The following is a 20,704-nucleotide window of genomic DNA, read 5'->3' on the forward strand; positions in this document are numbered from 1 at the left end:
TTTTGTTGTAATTATATATAAATTGTCCTGAATTAAACAAATACAAATCATTAATTTTCAATATTTTATGCTCATTGAATAGTGGGTCAGTATGGGACAGAAATGCAGTATGATATATGATACGGAGTGATTTCTTTTTCAATAAAAGTAATTTATCTAAAAATGTTTTATATGTAAAAATGTTTTATATGTAAAAAATGTTTAATATGTAACTCGTGGTTCACGAGTTACCTATCAGAAAGATCCCAATTTGTACATGTCAACGGCTTTGACTCTCAAAGTAAAACAATTGCATGTGGTGTTCCACAAGGGAGTTTATTAGGCCCATTGTTATTCATTATTTATATTAATGATTTTCATAGATCCTCGGAGAAACATTCATATTATTCGCGGATGACTCTAACCTTTTTTTTTTCTCACCCTGACCCAAACATTTTAATAAGAACAGTCAATGAAGAACTGAAAAAGGTTATACAATGGATATACGCAAATAAATTGTCATTAAATATTAAAAAAACAAAAGTTATGCTTTTTAGTAATTCTTCAGATAGCCTCCCAGGCAAAATAACATTTGATACTACTCCCTTAGAAGAAGTTTCTTCCTTTAAGTTTCTTGGCGTTTGCGTTGATAACAAGCTTTCATGGAGGAATCATATTGATAACATATGTAAAATTATATCACGTAACATTGGCGTAATGAATAGATTAAAATATCATCTTCCTTCATCTGCATTATTAACTATTCATTCTAGTTTGATACTACCTTATTTAAATTACGGGATTCTTGCTTGGGGTAATACACATCAGATGTTACTTGATAAACTTCTTTTATTGCAAAAGAAAGCGCTTAGAATTGTTTTTAATTTACATACCCGAGAACATACAGATGCTTTGTTTTCTGACCATAAAATAGTAAAAGTAAATGATTTGTATGTGTTTCAACTTGGCCAGTTCATGTTTAATTACAACAGTAACTTTTTACCTAAAATATTCCACGATTCATTTCATCGAAACAGTCATGTTCATAACTATCCCACGCGACGATCCGACGAATTTCATCTTCCATTAATGAGAACCGCACATGCCCAAAATACATTTCTTTATACCGGACCCAGACTTTGGAATAATTCAGATAATAGTTTAAAAGATTCCCCCAAATTTGTTACATTTAAATACAAACTCAGAAAATATTTACTTTCTACTTATAATCTCAGATAATTTAAATTGTTTTGATTCATGCTTGAGCCTTCACCTGTCCTGATGTCGCAGCACTTGGCGTGTTCTGTGTGCAGACTTCCTCTTCTTTCTTCTCTCCTCTTCCTTTCCTGTCTTTTGTTCTTCGTAGACTTGTATTGTTACCGTCTTCTCTCCTCTCGGTACTGTCTCGCGTCTTACAGTGTGTATACGTGTGGGTAATCGAATGTGTGTACGAACGTGTTGTCCTTGTCATATTTTCCCGGTACACGTGGTTCAGTGAGCAGTGTCCGGGCACTAGCATTGGTATTCTATATATTTTTTCCCAACCGGTGTATCTCAAAATAATTACATGTATATTATTATAGAATAGTATATAATTTACTCATTATTCATCTAGCGATCCACGTCCGACAAGCTTTGCTTTTTAGTGGATCACTATTTTCCATAATCGAATTTATTTTCCGCTCGCCCACGAAGAATTTATACAGTGTTTTTCCTAAATATTGTACATGTTATATGTTGTTCTATAATTTGTCTCGTATATATATATTACATGAATCTTTTGCAAACGTTTGAACCTTATTTCATCACATGTATACTTTGTACTATGTTTTTTGATTTTCGTTGATTGGAAATAAACTATGATTGAATTGAATTGAATTGTATTTCCCCACGCGAGAATACCGTAATTTAAATATGGCAATATTAAAGATGAATATAGTACAAGCAGGGACGACAAAGGAAAACAAAACTTAAGCTCATCAATTATACCAATATTACGTGAAATAATTTTACACATGAAGAGTTTGTTTGTGAAAACCGATAAGTCCATATTTGCCAAATGGAGATATTTGCGATTAAAGGTCAAGAAAAATAAAGAGAATAATAAGAAATTTTTTGATTCTTTTGACCATAACTTCAAAAATATACCTTCATATGTAGAGACCAATATATCATTTAGAAGGTATTATTTTGTACTTTATGACAGAGACCGTACTTCAAAATCTTCAAAAATGGACTTATCGGTTTTTGCAAACAAACTCTTCATATACTGTCATTATGAAATTTCCATGAAAGCTTATTGTCAACTGTTATTCCAAGAAATTTTACATGGGAAACATTTTCGAGTGGAGTACCATCTAAAACAATGTCAACAGGTAATGCCTCAGTAGAATTACTAAAGAGCATATATTTTGTTTTTTGAAGATTAAGAGATAGCTTATTTGCTTTTATCCACTGGGCAACATTTTCTAATTCTGAATTTATTATATTAACAAGGGTAAGAAGATTATTGTGTGAAAAAAATAGATTTGAGTCATCTGCAAAGAGAATGAAAGAAAGAACATCTGATGATCTACAAAAATCATTTATGTAAACATTAAACAACAGTGGACCTAATAAACTTCCCTGTGGCACCCCACATTTAATATCTAACATTTGTGAATTACAACCATAGAGAGGCATATTGTTTCCTGTTCATAAGGTAGCTCCTGAACCACTCCAAGGCCTTTCCAAGATCTTCGCCAGGCATAAACAGTATGGAGGAATTGGCAACCTTAAAACAGAAATTGCACACTATTTGGAGGGCTGAAAAGGAATAATTATATTTTTTTTGGGAAAACAGTATTTTACCTTTTCAGGGCTGCCAATATTGGAAACGAGTTGAGAGTGAGACTCCCATAGGCCAATGCTATGATTTAGGAGTCAAAATGAGTGAGATCAATAGAAATGCATGCAAATGAAATAAACTTTTAGAGTGAGAAAGGACCAAAATGAGTGAGTCTCACTCTCAATGAGTGAGAGTTGGCAGCCCTGCCTTTTCCTGCGATATATGTACTATGTAGGCAATGTGTATTGTAATATGGGAAAAATGGAAAAAATAGAGCATATAACTTTGCTTAAAATCGCAAGCTGGCAACCCTAAAAATGAAAAATCTCCCTACTGCGGAAGGGGATATTCCCTCTTCTACACCTCCCCCCCCCCCTCCACGGAAATAAAAAGCTAGATCCGCCCCTGGTATGGTATAGGATGTTTTGCTACCTAACCAACATAATACGCACCAAATTTAATGATAACTCAAACGTTTTCGACATCACCACTCCAAATAATCAAGCTTACTATTTATGGAAAATAATATCTCTAAAGACAAAAATATATGAGGACTTTGTTCGCAAAAACCGATAAGTCCACATTTGCCAAATGGATATATTTGCGATTAAAGGTCAAGAAAAATAAAGAGAATAATAAGAATTTTTTTGCTTCTTTGGACCATAACTTCAAAAATATACCTTCATATGTAGTGACCAATATATCATTTAAAAGGTATTATTTTGTACTTTATGACAGAGACCGCACTTCAAAATCTTCAAAAATGGACTTATCGGTTTTTGCAAACAAACTCTTCATATACTGTCATTATGAAATTTCCATGAAAGCTTATTGTCAACTGTTATTCCAAGAAATTTTACATGGGAAACATTTTCGAGTGGAGTACCATCTAAAACAATGTCAACAGGTAATGCCTTAGTAGAATTACTAAAGAGCATATATTTTGTTTTTTGAAGATTAAGAGATAACTTATTTGCTTTTATCCACTGGGCAACATTTTCTAATTCTGAATTTATTGTATTAACAAGGGTAAGAAGATTAATGTGTGAAAAAATAGATTTGAGTCATCTGCAAAGAGAATGAAAGAAAGAACATCTGAAGAGTTTGTTTGCAAAAACCGATAAGTCCATATTTGTCAAATGGAGATATTTGCGATTGAAGGTCAAGAAAAATAAAGAGAATAATAAGAAAATGTTTACTTCTTTTGACCATAACTTCAAAAATGTACCTTTATATGTAGTGACCAATATATCATTTAAAAGGTATTATTTTGTACTTTATGACAGACATCGTACTTCAAAATCTTCAAAAATGGACTTATCGGTTTTTGCAAACAAACCCTTCATCTGATGATCTACAAAAATCATTTATGTAAACATTAAACAACAGTGGACCTAATAAACTTCCCTGTGGCACCCCACATTTAATATCTAACATTTGTGAATTACAACCATAGAGAGGCATATTGTTTCCTGTTCATAAGGTAGCTCCTGAACCACTCGAAGGCCTTCCCAAGATCTTCGCCAGGCATAAACAGTATGGAGGAATTGGCAACCTTAAAACAGAAATTGCACACTATTCGGAGGGCTGAAAAGGAATAATTATATTTTTTGGGAAAACAGTATTTTACCTTTTCAGGGCTGCCAATATTGGAAACGAGTTGAGAGTGAGACTCCCATAGGCCAATGCTATAATTTAGGAGTCAAAATGAGTGAGATTAATAGAAATGCATGCAAATGAAATAAACTTTTAGAGTGAGAAAGAACCAAAATGAGTGAGTCTCACTCTCAATGAGTGAGAGTTGGCAGCCCTGCCTTTTCCTGCGATATATGTACTATGTAGGCAATGTGTATTGTAATATGGGAAAAAATGGAAAAAATAGAGAATGTAAGTTTGCTTAAAATCGCAAGCTGGCAACCCTAAAAATGAAAAATCTCCCTACTGCGGAAGGGGATATTCTTCCTTCCACACCCCCCCCCCCCCCTCCACGGAAATAAAAAGCTAGATCCGCCCCTGGTATGGTATAGGATGTTCTGCTACCTGACCAACATAACATGCACCAAATTTAATGATAACTCAAACGTTTTCGAGATCACCACTCCAAATAATCAAGCTTATTATTTATGGAAAATAATATCTCTAAAGACAAAAAATTATGAGGACTTTGTTCGCAAAAACCGATTAGTCCACATTTGCCAAATGGATATATTTGCGATTAAAGGTCAAGAAAAATAAAGAGAATAATAAGAAAATTTTTGCGTCTTTTGACAATAACTTCAAAAATTTACCTTAATATGTAGTGACCAATATGTCATTTAAAAGATATTATTTTGTACTTTATGAGAGAGACCGTACTTTAAAATCTTAAAAAATGGACTTATCGGTTTTTGCAAACAAACTCTTCATATATACTTGATACGGTTATCGACATTTAACATTTCTTTGAATAACTTTTACTGTGTTTTTAAAAAAAAGAAATGACTTTAGTAAAAGTTTTCAACTAACCATGATGGTTACCTGCCTAATCGTTTCGCCATCTGTAAGTGGATGTCATGTGCTCACGGGGTAACACATGTTTGTTTGTTTGTTTGTTTTTTAATTGGGTAAATTTTCAATCTACCTATCTTCATTTTTTTTTCAGTTTGCGATATACGGGTAAAGTGACTGGGTGCTTTGGTGACTGCACTCTGAGTAAACATTACTCTGAGGCACAATATTTCAATACTATTCTGAAAGCTAGCCACAGTCAACAAGGAGGGCTTATGACCTTTCGATTTCCAACCAGCAATATAATGATTGCAGGCAGCGTACACTATTGGGAAGCAGGCAAATCATCGCTTGGCGTTCGCATTATTTTATTTTTGTTAGAACCGTTTCGGTATTTTATACTTTCAGTTTCAAGTAGGGCATACATGCCTATATCTGTTTAGTCATATGACCCAAAGTCTGTTGAACTTTTTTTTTTCTTTTGTGCCGTGCATGTGATCAACTGAACTTTGTAATTGATGTTTTGCGGCCAGGCTGGGTACCATGACTGGATAATTATTGTATTTATGATTTTACCTATACTACAATGTCATGGCTGGCATGGCAGAGTGATACAAAACCAAAAATTGAGAGAATAAGGTTGAATATAGGTAGATTTCGAAGATTTCAATTTTCGTTTTATAATGCCACGCCTCATTTAATTCCTTGCAGTTAAAAACACCAAACATTGTAGTTTAAATAGCATAGACGTACAAACGGAAATTGCGCGTCCCCATTTTTGTGACATTTGGGGAAAAATGAGCGACTGGTTGTCTACAATATTTATTGGGAGTGTTGGACGAATCTTTTCTTCTTCCTTTTTTTTCTACAAGTATTGGGGCGTGGGTGTGTATTTATTTTTATGTGAATGATTGTTTTATTTTCATGATGATACCAGTATGAAAAAGACTATACGTGAACACAGAAACTGCGTGTGTGTGGGTGTGTGTGTGTGTGGGGGGGGGTGTCATGATAATCTATAATTATGTGCGTAGCAACGTAGTCTTTACTTTCTTTTAATGGGTGTGCATCATGAGTGTTATATTCTGTTATATTCTCATTGCAAAAAGAACACGTTTTATTGTGTTGCAATAAGGATTGATATCTAAATTTCGAAATTTCTACAGTTATATGTATATAACTACTCTTATGCAAAATCAATGACACGTGTATCCTTTTATTTTTTTCTTCGCGTAATTTGGGTAGCGACCGAAATCGCACAAACCAGTTGGATTCCCCCTTTTTCCTTTTTTTTTTGGTCTTTTTCTTTGTCTTTTACAATCGACGCAAAAACTTGGACTTTTATCAATTGCAAAGGGAAAGTAATTCGAAGTGTACAGGTCAGACAGGACACCACTTCAGGACAGGAAAACAAGTGAACTTTGAAAACCCTAAACACATAAACAAAAACACAACAACACTGTCTGACTTTAAAGGGTGTGTAATTCTGGTCGAGGTGAAGATTTAGCTTTTAACGTTTTGCGAGATATTCAGAAACTACTCTATGAGATGTCAAAGAGAATGCAGTTCTAAGGGGTATCAAAAGTTTATTCGATGAAAATCGTTTTTGAAATGGTTGAGATTTCCAAAAACAACGTGAAACAAAGATATCCTAATAAAGTTGGGGCATGTCGCCTTTTATTATTAGCACTTTTTTGATATCTCAGCCATTTGAAAACCAATTTTCATCAAATAAACGTTGAATCCTTCTTAGAATTACATGCTCTTTCATATATCATAAGAGGCTTTTCATTATCTCACTAAGGAATGTTCAAAACATGAATATCTCCCTCAACCAGTACTGTACAGTCCCTTTAAATGTCCCGTTTACCTTTGAGAGCAGAGATTCCAAGAATCTTCAAGGTATCACATTTGATGCATATAACTATTGCGAAGGTCAGTTGTATCACAAAACATCCTACCATATACAAAATGTGCAATAGAACCTTGAATATAAGGAGATATCACTATTTTCTCAATAAACCGTAACTGTAGACGGTTGAAAAGTTTGGAAACATTTTTATTATAACCACTGTACACATTTTGTGTATTTAACAATATCTACATTGATTATACTAACAAAAACATTTTACATTGGTTGTTTCTATTCCTACATGTAGCTCCCATTTTAGGCGTGAAGATCAACCTTATATTCGCAATTGGTATCCTTCATATTATCGTTAAGTAAAATTTACTTTACATAATCATGAAGGATGAAAAATGATTAGTTTTGAAAAGTTGTCATTAGCAAAATTGTTCTTATTTAACTAAATGACCAAAAATCCATACATTCATCTCATGCTCTAAAAGTAAAAAAAAAAAACCGGGCCTCTTAAAATCATGAAATTTATCCTTTTTTTTTTTTTTTGCAAGCGTAATATCGATAAGTATTACAAAAAAACTCTCAAACCATGTGAAACGTGACATTCAGTGTGCAATAGTTACTCTCTAAAAAAAAAAATTCGAGTGAAAATATTCACTCTTAAAAGAGTGAATACAAAAAAGAGTGAATTAAGAGTGAAATTGGAGTGAATTTTGAGTGAAAATGTTCATTTTCACTTAGTTTGGAGTGACCTCAGGGATCACTCGAAGATTTTGGACTGATCCCTGAAATTCGATTTTGACCCAAATTAATGGAATTCCTTGAATCATTGCACAAAAACGGCCCATCCATAATATACTTTTAGGAGGCCGAGACTAGCTGAAGTCCATATTTATTGCAATCGTATGATTCTGCAGTACTGAACTACAGCTTGATGTCTTACTTATGACACGCTTACTTACCCTGTCTCTCCTTCGATGAATTTATTGTAATATATCTATATTATGTTTGAATTCACCGAAGGGGATATGATTGCCCCAATAGCGTCTTCTACGATTAGGGCTATAGGGCTCGAATTTCTTTATGCTATTCCTGCACATGTCCCTGCATTTCGTTGTTCTTTTTTCAGGTGTTTCATCATTATCTTTTCATTTTTTCTTCCTCAACTTCTAGATGTTTCTCTTGACATGCTTCTACAGAAGATTGCTGTCTCTGTTGTGCGCTGTTTGTTATGTTGTCTTTCTGTTAGTTGGTCTTGTTCATTCTGTTGTGTCCCTTACTGTCTATGGAATGACAGTGGAACGATATGGAACGACATAAAATAATTCCACAAAATTCCATTTCATTTGGATTATTTTTCCCCATTTTTATTTCAAAGTAATGTTAAGGATAGAATCTTTTATTATATATAATCTCTTATTAAGCAGGGAAGTCAAGTGTCTCGTTGCTATAAATATAATGCTAAAAAATAGCAAAATCGTAGAATCCTCTTTAAACATTCAACATAATGTTCCATTGCGTAGCACCAAAACTTAAAATCCTCATTAAGTTCTAAACGGATTGTCCAATTTTCTCAAACCTCAACGATAATAATGTTCTACCAATATTGTGAGATTAACAAGTATTTTGTTTGGGTAAAGTTTTCCTCTAACTCATATTCACAAATTCCTACGGAGATCTACGTCTATCGATTCTCTGGTGAGCTCTTTCCTTCTAACATTTTAAACAAGATGTTACAATAGACACCAGACGGTGATTAGAATTTAAAAGCAACACTTGTTGGGAATAGGTTCCTGTGGGGTATAATATGTTTTGTGTTTGGTCCTTACACTTGAAGGGTTTGTTTGCAAAAACCGATAAGTCCATTTTTGAAGATTTTGAGGTACAATTTCTGTCATAATGTACAAAATAATACCTTTTAAATGATATACTGGTCACTACATATAAAGGTATATTTGTGAAGTTATGGTCAAAAGAAGCAAACATTTTCTTATTTTTCTCTTTATTTTTCTTGACCTTTAATCGCAAATATCTCCATTTGGCAAATATGGACTTATCGGTTTTTGCAAACAAACTCTTGACTTTCAGAATTTCTGTGGGAAATAGATGGAGACAAACGGAGGGAAAGAAAGAGAAAGTGAGAAAAAATTCAAGCACCCTGCTGTCACCTTACATGCTGTTCGACAAACTCATCAGCTGCATCGCGAAAGCGAAAGCGAAAGGAATCACGTTACTTCCTTTCTGTGTTATCACAATTGATGTTGGTATACTGTTGATCGACTGTATAAAAAAAAAAAAAACACACTCATTATTTCCCAAGCATTGTTTCCTGTTGAACCTTGTTATTTTAGCAGGATGTGGCTTACATTGTATAATCTATACTCAAACAATACCAGAGGCCTTGTTGTACAAGCCAGACAGTTATTTTTTGTTTACACCCAAAGAGTGATGATTATGATGACCTGTGCACCAGGCAAACCAGGCGCTAACACTGTGAGATTTCTAGGGAACCATCTAGGCCGTACAGGGTGAGTGCTGGAGAACGTAGTTTATACGATATTTCGCCTTAATAATTTGGCTTTACATTTTAATTGTGACCGCGCATCACATAACAAACATACGTTCAGAAAGAGTTGTTCTTTTTCTACACTGTTCTTTAGTTTTGGTTCATAAAGTGAATGGGGAAAGTGTGTTCTCAGCAGTTTTTTCTACTTTTTTTTTTCGTACCAATAGGTTGTGTGATCAGGTATGTCTTTGTAGATCGCGTAGCCCCTATTCATTTCTTGAAAATCCACTGCACTCTTCACTTTCAACTCTAATAACTAAAAAAAAAAAAAAAAAGATAGCGCTACTGCTTTGAAATTTGGCATTAATCATGAACAAAACGTGGTGGTAGAGGATGCTAACTTTTATATTCATTTGATAATGCCTTCTTCGTTGTTGTTATTAATTCTCTCAATCATTGTGCATCTAGCACGGTTGGTTTAAAGATTAAGCGCTTGAAATAGACCCTGTACAATAACTTAAGAGCCTCTTTTCGCAGTTCACACTTTTCCAGAGTGTGTGCATTCTTTCCAGTATTTAGAATGGTTAGGAGAGTCCATTTGAATGAAGTTATACATCATTTTAAAGAGAGATGGAGATTTTTTGTTCGTTTAGTGATACAGGGTCACAATTGTTAACACAACACATGTTTGTCGCAAATCAGAGGGTTCAAGAATACACGGAAGTGTATCGACCCCAAAAAGTATTATCAACGCTAAATGTAATGTGGACCATAATGTAAAACACCTTAACCCTGTATGTAATAACAACCCCAAATGTAACACATATAATAATAATAATAATAATAATAATAATAATAATTGCATTTATATGGCGCTTCATACTGACGTTTCTAAGCGCACCTTGCTACTCATACAAATAGACTAGAAAACACAAGAACATTAACAAAATTAACGTTAACAGTAACAAAAGAAGAAGAAAGAAATCACTAAAATTATCGCTAAAATAATGTAATAATCGAGTCAACCCTAGATGTAATACATATTTTAACCCTGAATGTAATAACCGAAGAAAACCTTAAATGTAATACATTCCAATCCTAAATGCAATATCGACTCTAAATGTAATAATTTTTAACCCTAGATGTAACATCGACTCTAAATGTAATGATTTTTAACTCTTAATGTAATATCCAACCGAAATGTAATGCAGCTTAACCCTAAATGTAATACATTTAAACACTAAAAGTAATAACACTTAATGGTAATGACGCAACAGTTTTAGAAGAAAAGATAACTGTAAATTGCACTAAATAAGGTAATGGGGTGGATTAAGAAAAATCGGCTCGTCCTTAACACTGACAAAACTTCTGTCATGATTATCGGTTCCCGTGCTAATCTCGGGAAAATTGAAAATTTCAGTATTTCATTAGATGGCAGTCGGATTAAAAGAGATCAGTTCACTAAGTGTTTAGGTGTTTTAATAGATGAAGAACTGAAATGGTCTAAACAAATCGAAAATGTATGCAAACGTACCCAAAAAGTGTCTGCATGATAAAGAGAGCGAAGGCCTTTTTACCCCAACAATCCCTAAAATTACTTTATAATAGTCTAGTTTTACCACAATTTGATTACTGTTCTGTTGTTCGGTCAAACAGATTTCAATCCCATACAACTAAGCTAGAAAAAATTCAAAAGAGGGCAGGAAGAATAATTATGGACAAAACATAGGACACATCGTTGGCTGATTTATTCAAAAGTCTTAAATGGAATGCACGAGACAAACGTTTTGATTTCAGCCGCGTTATGATGATATATAAATGCGTCCATAACTTAGCACCTTCGTACCTTCAGGTGCACTTAGTTAAGCCTAGTGATGTACATGAACATCATACAAGGCTAAAAGACAGTGGAAATCTACGTGTGCCAAGATTTCGCTCTGATTGTCACAAGTGCAGCCCAATCGTATTCTCTGTACTTGAATGGAACAGGCTAGATCATTCAATTAGATTAGATCAGCTTCTTCCATATATTCATTTAAGAGGTTGTTTAAGCAAAGTTGCTATTTGTAAGTAACACGAAATTCATTCTGGGTTTTATCATTCCTGTATAATAGCGTTTTAATTGTTATTTCGGCATTCTGGTGAACTCTTGCTGTGGCATGTACTTTTTATGTTACTTTGAAATGTACAGTATGCTGGTATTTATCTACACTGTATATGTCATCTTGTGTATATATACGTTTTGCTATTTAATGTACATATGTTCATCAATATTATTCAGGGCTCCATGGAAGACCACTATTTATTGGTGAATGGACTACCCTGACAAAAGATTATAAATAAATAAATAAATAAATAAATAAATAAATGAATAAATAAATAACGACCCTTAACGTAATACAACTTAACCCTAAATGTAATAACAACCCTAAACGTTATATGTTCAATAATGCTAAATGTAACAACCGGAGACAACCTTAATGTGTTACTGAGGAGTCAAAAAGATGAACATTTATGGTTAGCATATGAATTACATTTATAGAGTTGTCTCCGGTCATTCCAGTTCATTCGATTAGACCTATTCACTTAGCATTGCAATGTATACTTTTTGTACTACATTTTGGGTCGTAATGACATTTCGCGTTAAAATGTATTACAATTAGGGTTAAGGTGTATTACATTCAGGGTCGTTATTACAATTACCTTTAAAATGTATTGCATTTAGAGTCGGTATTACAGTTAGGGTGAATATCACATTTAGGATTAACAACTATTACATTTAGGGTCGATATTACATTCAGGGTTGACATGTATACATTTTATTGTTGTCTAAGATTATTACACTTTCTAGGATAAAAATGTATTACATTTAGGGTTGACTCAATTATGACATTTAGCGTGAAAATGTATTACATTCAGGGTTAAGGTATATTACATTTAGTGTTGATATTACATTTAGGGGTGATACAGCAAGTAACAGGTAAGTAACACGCGTCTAGCAGGTTAGACGCCAGTACGGAACTCCTAGCCAGCAGAAAACATATCCTGTGTGCTGGAAAATTCCTCCTCCATGTAGTTTACCCGAAAAAGGTGTCACAGGGCCTTTAGGCTACAAGATTTTTCGGCGGCCACGTTTGAGGTCACCGTGGACAGACCGGGATGGATGTGAGACATCGCGGGAATGGGGAGGGGGGGGGGGGGGGGCAGATGGGCAAATGTAAACTCATCAGTCATGGTACAGATGAGAAAGGTACTTAGTTTGCCTAAACCGTAGTGAAACAAAACGTGGCAGCAAATAGTAGCCCGTATGACAGAACTTCAAGACTGTCCGTGTAGTTGGAACTTTGCAGAGACCAGCGAAGAACGACGTCTGAAAGCTTCGTGTTTACTGAAGCACACATTACAACGGACAACGAGTCTTTATTCTCCCTTTTCCCGCTTATATTATTTATAGTAATTATACACTAATTTGAAATGATTTATGTTTGCATACAATTTGTTGAAATCAATAGAACATAAAGATTAAAAAACAAAGACTACAATACGTATTGGAATAGTCTCGCATATCACCGCATCGGGTGCCCTCTTAGCCATTTTTTCTACCTTGTGTATTTCAGGTGTGGAATGCTAGTAGGCGTTCATACTAGAATGAAATTTAAACTGAATCTCTACACTTGACTTCATTTCACTGCCTTCTCATTAACCCCGCCATTTTATAATTTTGTTTGGTATGCTATAATTGTCATTATCATTGTCATATTTTGTGTATGCATGTTTTTGTGAATGGAAACACATGAAATGGAATAAATACCTTCTTTATTCAACTACCGCATTAAATGAAATAAATAAATACCTTCTTATTCAACCACTTTTTTTGCTCTATTTTCATAGGCAGTGATAGGTACCAAACCATCGTCCTCTGAACGTTACTACTTCCATGTCACCATGAATGGCAGAAGGGTCATTCTACGTCTTATCTTCATAGTGGTTGTGCTATCAGTGCTCCTGACAACATTCATAGTCATATTATTGGGATCCAACGCATGCACGCCAGATCGCACCAATAATGCGTCTCAACCAGATTGCACAAAAAATGATCTTATGACTTCATCGTGTGCGCTCCGACCGGACAACACACTGGATATTGGAGAGCTTGTCGAAGATATTGACATAGAACTGACGAGAAAATTTGTATTTGAAGTCAAACTTACGGAAAGTTTTGAACATGTTACAAATAACTCTAAATCTGATCAAACAACTGTGACTAGATGGGTTTGGGCGATCGGTGATAGGGGTGAAACGTATCTCACATTCCCTTATGATGAAAATATACTCTCGTTTTCCACTTTGTCGTATGGTGAGCAGAAGAAGGATATCTTTTTGAACACTGGGAGTGATATCACGGACTGTTGTCTATCACAAGTGCTGCATGGTATAATTGACAAAGTAAGGGAAGGGATTAATAACAAGACGGGATTGCACTCGTTCCCACCAGCCGAGAAGGATATTATCTGTGTAGAGAAGCTTCACGAAAAAGAATGGCTTCCCATTCTAGCGTACATTCCTGGTTTTAGTTTTTTAGTAATACAGTTGGGTTCCTATTATGACTGCTTCCAAAAAGGAATATACTCTTGTATTTGTTGGACAACCATTAGCATTACCTTAGCTGTTGAAATTGCTTTGGTTGTTGCAGTTGTTGTGGTATACAAATATGGCCAACAATGCCTCTCAAGTACCCCTTGTAATACGACTGGAGAATCTGATCAATGCGAAGCGTGTTGTGGACGGCAGGATTCGCTTCCTGTTGATGATGGTGGAGAATCTTCGGCCGATGAATATGTTGACATCCTCGACATTCCACTTGTCCCTTTAATTCTTTGGATTGATGGCGAGAAGAAGCGAGAAAAATGTATTCTTTTCCTTCTACTTGCTGTGCCAGAGATTTCTTACATCATTGCCCTTATATGTCATGTCTGCTTAGGCGAGTTCATAAGAAGGTTGAATTCGATTTGTGAAGACCTCAAAATCAGAATCATCACACTTGATCTTGTATTCGGAAATATTGCTTACGTGATCGGACTCGTGGCGTTGTATCACGTGCATGAATTCCGTCGGATTGTATCGTATATCATTGGTTTTGTGGCTTTTTTGTTCTGCGTGGTCAGATTTTTTTCTTTTCTCATGTTGATCATCGAAGTCATTGCCCTCACATTGACCGGAATAGCCATTTACATTCAGGTCGTGCCTGCATTTTGGATCAACATCGTTGTTGGTATTGCCCACGTCATTGGCGCTGTATATGCCTTCTTTGATCGCTATCAGTTCGTCTTCAAAAACATCTACAAGGTCGGCAGCCGAATCGACAAAGAAGGGCACTGGTGGAAGGTTTTCAAGAATTCATGTCCAAGCGACGCGGAGGAGCAAAGCCGACCTGAACACCGGAAATGTGAGATTTCCTGCAGACTTCTCAGAAAAATAGTTCAAAATGAACTCCCTTTTGCACATCACGCAGAAACGAGCATACGGAGATTATTGTCGTTTCTGGCGATCATCATTCTCTTGGGTGCCCTTACGTATTTCATCGAAAAGGAAACAAATACTTTGTTTATCGGGCAATACGTCCTAACTGTGGTCCCGTTGACGCTTTTGGAGTTGAGGAATCTCCCTAGAAACCCTTGTTCCACTAAGAACAAAGAGGACCTCCACTCTCAAGGCTTACAGCGCGCCCTCAAGGAAAACTTACGCAAATATGCACAAACAGGTACGTTCATGACACTGCACTGGCATTTTCGACATTTTCATTGATAATGTAATGAAGATTTTAAATAATTTTTAGCTATATAGGTGTTGCAAAATAAAATGTTAACCGTAGAATACTGGTTTTAGTTAAAGTTTAACTGTTCATGTATGTAGTTATGAATTCCATGGTAAATTTATCACAGCATGATAATAATGTTAAATGTCAGATAAGACACTTCAAAGTTTGCATTAAAAAATTTATAAGATGAAATAGAGTATGGTAAAGTAATGCGCCATAAGAAAAAGAAAAAAAAAAAACCTAAATGTCGAATACAAGGATAGTGATCTCAAATGTCCAGAGTCTTCAACAATGCTAATGAGAACCGCATATACAATCATCTTATGACAAACATTATTGTATTGATAAGCATTTCCTTGCATGGACACATCACCGTACTTAAAACACCAGACTAGGATGACAAGAAATGGGGAATTTATTGAACGTTTGCATAAATGCACAACGACAAAGATATACAAATAGCATAGATATGATGATAAGAATACTACCACTACTTCCAGTACTACCCTGACGACGTTGCATGTTAATCATAACAACGACTATGAGGATGATAACACGAATAATACAATTATATCAACACTAACAGTAATTGCAATACCACTAATACAACCGTCACCACTTTATATTACTACTTCTTCTACAAATGATAATAATAATAGTAGTAGTAAAAGATATAGATGATAAATATTATCGACTGAGAAAAGGGTAATTGAAAAATAAGGCATGTAAGAAACAATTTGCTGTGCCAGTTTGGAATTCCTACCCAAAAGGGAAGTCGGCACGAAGACGGTTATACTGTTAAAATTTCAAACTGCGAAAACCACGCAATTTGAATACGGCTAAGAATGTTAACAAGCAACGGATGATGTTGTTTTTTTTTTTAACATTGTCGCAATGGGAGCTTTACTTTTATTTTCTCGATAAAATAATGACATGTTTTGCGGCCTTTCGTTTACCATGCCCACGCTATGAGGACTGCGATTAATTGTAACCTACATCGCTCATAGTATAGGTTTTCTGCGCACAATTTCATCTGATTTTCATTCGAATTAACGAGAAGGCATTCAACTTCAAACGATTTTCGTCAATGCTCTGCTCTTACGGTTCATGTAAATTCTTTCATTATTCAAATTAGTTTCATGTCACCCTTTTTAGATTGTATTTCATTCAATTTAAACGAAAATGCATTCAATTAAATTACGCAAGTGGCATTCAATTTAACACCATGTGGATACGTTCAATTTCGTCGCAAGTACAAATTCCAATTTCATTACCTCTAAATTTTATAGGTAACACAACTTTGAAAAATGTAAGCAATCAAATTGGATCAACACATAAAAGAGCTCTGGTGGATATGATTTATACAACATTATGTCAAACATTACGTCAAATTCCCATTTTCACTGTTGATACTCTTTCGAAATATTTAAACAGTGAATATCAAGCATATTTTACGTATTTCTCTCTTTGGTAATCTTTCTTCCAGTTTAACTTTATTCATTACATATCAATGTAACACCTACGGAATGGTCATATCTCTCACCTTTTTACACGTCCAGATGCATAATGTGCTTGGTATGATCTATACTGCCTTACTTTGGCAAAAGAAAGCAAGTGACATTTTTATGGATATTGAGTTTTTTCATTGATTTGGCATATTTGAGGCAACTCTATCTAACTGAAAAAAAAATACAATTTTGGCCCATTTATGAGATATTCGGGTGGCAAAAAGAAGCATGTGCACAAAATTTCATGAAAAAATATTGGCAAAAAGAGACATGTTACAACCTCATAATATGATTGACACTTGCTTCCCTTTGCCAAATCATTTATATTTGCACACAAGTTAAAACACTTCGGCAAAAGGAAGCAAGTGACATCCTTGTGATATTAATTGTCCCTTGCCTCCTTTTGCCATTTTTTTATGTTTGATGCAAATCTATAATTCTTTGGCAAAAGGAAGCAAGTTACCTAATAATGAGCTTCTCATGGAAATATCGAAATTCACCGAGTTGTCATGATGCATCGTCGTAATTATGACTTGCACGAATACCAACATTATTTGTTTCTCATCACAAATTTCCATGTTGAAGGGCTTCCCCAAAACATACTTATTTTCTGCATTTTGTAGTATTTGTACTCGATTTGTCACTAAATACTTTTGCCGAAGTAGATCAGTATAGTACTTTGGACCCCAACCCTTGGTCGATCTTTTTACGTATCTGACCCTTAATACGTTGCTCGATCAAGAGCTAGAACTTTTTTTTTTTCAAGAGTATATCGACAATTAGACATTATAATCTTCCTTGTTGTCAAATATTTCAGCTGCTACAGTGTTGCCTAAATTTATGTAATATTTCCCCGAAAAGCCGCCAAGTCGTGCATATAATTATGATTGTATGTATGTATGTATGCATGCATGTAATTGTTGCTTGTGAAAGTTGCTGTTTCTGATGACGATTTGTTGAGGACGGAGAGAGTTTGATATAAGTCAAAGGTCCCATTTGAAAGTAAATCAAGTTTGCATAATGTGGTCAAACAGATAGTTGCTACAAAGAACATAAGTGGAAGCGGAAAACACTGCCCAAATGCTGTAAATGTTTCCCTTTTCGCGAATTTGACATCCTTAACATTCATTCCGACGGTGCTCATGCGAATTTGAATGCATTTTCGTGTAATTTTTATTTGAACGAGCTTTTTGCACGTTCATGTGAGAAAACCATGAAAAGGAATGCTGATGAAATCAAATTGAATGACCTTTAGCTGGCCTTTTGAATGTTGATCTCGATGGCCATTCAAATTTTTAAATGATCGTGTTGTAAATCGAATGCAAATGTAATGAAATTAGGCGGAAAACCTATACTATAGTTTTATGGCAAACACATGCAAATAGACATGTTATTGTTAATCTTGGTTTAATTGACTGTTTGTCCCAGGGCAATATACATCCTAGCCAAAAGAAATAATGAATAAAAAAAAAAAAAATCGGGGAGGGGGCACAAAGAATCAAGGCGATTCATGTCCGTGCAAGGATCAATTACTTGTAAGGCGAATAATGTCTTTTACTTTCACCGAAAACTGTTCATTTCTGTCAGTATCTAGATTTTTTTTTAATTTTTTTTTTTATTTAGAAAGAAAGAAACTATCTTGGGGCTAACAGAAGAAAATAGCTGTGAAATACAGGTCAACGGAGTCGGTAATTTATCCCTATCTCCTCTCTCTTTCCCTCTCCCTCTGGTACACACACACACACACACACACACACAGACACACACACACACACACACACAAAGACACATATGCTCCAACCAAAATGTGCCCTTTCTTATGCTAACACATTAACTAAGTATGATGAAAAAGTGTCGGAGTGATGAAAATTCAGCGCCGCACAAGTCTTTATGTATCCCCCTCCGCTGGCCAGTCCTATTCACTGAAAGGACTGGTGCCCCGGTGATCACAACTGAGTTTCTATTATTAGTTTTGTGCCAACACACTTTAAAAACCGTTTCACGCAAGATACCACTGTACTCCCCTGTTCAAGTGTTTTAGCAGTTTTGAGACAGAGCTAATCTTTATATCGTAAGTAAGGTGATGATTGACGAAAACATGGGTTTCCTTTTCACGTCATATATAGTTGTGGATGTATTTGTACAGATATACTTTTTGAGGGCACCATGTTTGCACGTTGTTTGCAAAATAGAAAAATAATGAGGATTTGCATATCAACTGCTCATAACGATATATATACAAGAAAATTCGTCCTTATGAATGGTAATTCTAGTCAAGAAATCGCTTAAGTTTTAAAGAGTCAAGAAATCGCTAAAGTTGATATTCTAAAATTTGTTAAACTTTACAACGTGTGCAATAAAAGAATAATCATGGAGTAAAATGTCGTCGTCGCCTTATAGGGGACACATTCCTATTTTAGCGGCAGCGGTAGGCCCTCCTTGATACTACTTAAAGGTGGCTATTCGTGTTGAAGGTAATGGATATTATACTAGGATGGGAAGGTATGTCTTTGCTGGTAAATAAAGGTACTCACTACACTGAGAATTTTGTTAGGGTTGTTGGAATCGGTGATTTGTGATGCGCGGCAACATTTCTGTATGCTTGTGTTAAAGGAGAATACCCCTCGGCGTCGCAGCAAAGTCGTCGGTCAAGTGTCTCCCCGAGTAACCGGCCTCCAGATCATGGCATCACTGACAGTGGAGAGGGGACAGAGGACAGAATTTCTGATGAAAGATCGGAAGGAGAGCCTGCGACCAGGGAGAGTGCGACACCGCAGGAAAGTACGAACGGGGAGAGTGCGGCTGAGGAGCGTGAAGCCGGAAAGCGTACAAATGCTACAAGGCAGAATGAAGCCGCAGAGATTACGACCAGAGAGAGTGCAGCCGAGGAGAGTGCGACACCGCAGGAAAGTACGAACGGGGAGAGTGCGGCTGAGGAGAGTGAAGCCGGAAAGCGTACAAATGCTACAAGGCAGAATGAAGCTGGAGAGATTACGACCAGAGAGAGTGCAGCCGAGGAGAGTGCGAGAGAGAGAGTGCGGTCGGGGAGAGTGCGGTTGAGGAGAGTGAAGCCGAAAAGCGTGTAAATGCGACAAGGCAGAATGAAGCCGGGGAGATTACGACCAGAGAGAGTGCAGCCGAGGAGAGTGCGAAGAAAGAGAGTGCGGTCGGGGAGAGTGCGGTTGAGGAGAGTGAAGCCGGAAAGCGTGTAAATGCGACAAGGCAGAATGAAGCCGCAGAGAGTACGACCAGAGAGAGTGCAGCCGAGGAGAGTGCGACTGGAGAGAGTGCGGTCGGGGAGAGTGCGGCTGAGGAGAGTGAAGCCGGAAAGCGTACAAATGCTACAAGGCAGAATGAAGCCGCAGAGAGTACGACCAGAGAGAGTGCAGCAGAGGAGAGTGCGACTGGAGAGAGTGCGGTCGGGGAGAGTGCGGATGAGGCGAGTGAAGCCGGAAAGCGTGTAAATGCTACAAGGCAGAATGAAGCAGGAGAGATTACGACCAGAGAGAGTGCAGCAGAGGAGAGTGCGACCGGAGAGAGTGCGGGTGGAGAGAGTGAAGCCGAGAAGAGTGCGACAAGGGAGAATGAGACTGGAAAAAAAGGAGAGAATGCGATTGGGGAGAACGCAGCCGGAGCGAGTGATGCCCGGAAGACTCTGGCAGCGGAGAGTGCGGCCGAGGTAGCGGTGGAGAACGTGGTCGGAGAGAGTGAGGTGGAA

The 20,704-nt window shown here is 36.2% G+C and overlaps 1 protein-coding gene across 1 annotated transcript; it reads left to right on the plus strand.

Moving 5' to 3' along the window:
- The first annotated feature begins 14,841 nt into the window (after positions 1-14,841).
- LOC139736555 (uncharacterized) lies at positions 14,842-20,300 on the plus strand. Its single transcript, XM_071647305.1, has 2 exons — positions 14,842-15,421; positions 19,600-20,300. Exons 1-2 carry the CDS (start codon positions 14,842-14,844, stop codon positions 20,070-20,072), a joined length of 1,053 nt encoding a protein of 350 aa, XP_071503406.1. The 3' UTR covers positions 20,073-20,300.
- Positions 20,301-20,704: the final 404 nt, after the last annotated feature.

The sequence above is a fragment of the Diadema antillarum genome, unplaced genomic scaffold, assembly GCF_040938485.1.
Source record: "Diadema antillarum isolate AM-2024a unplaced genomic scaffold, OU_Dant_1.0 seq00000652_RagTag, whole genome shotgun sequence".
NCBI lineage: Eukaryota > Metazoa > Echinodermata > Echinoidea > Diadematoida > Diadematidae > Diadema > Diadema antillarum.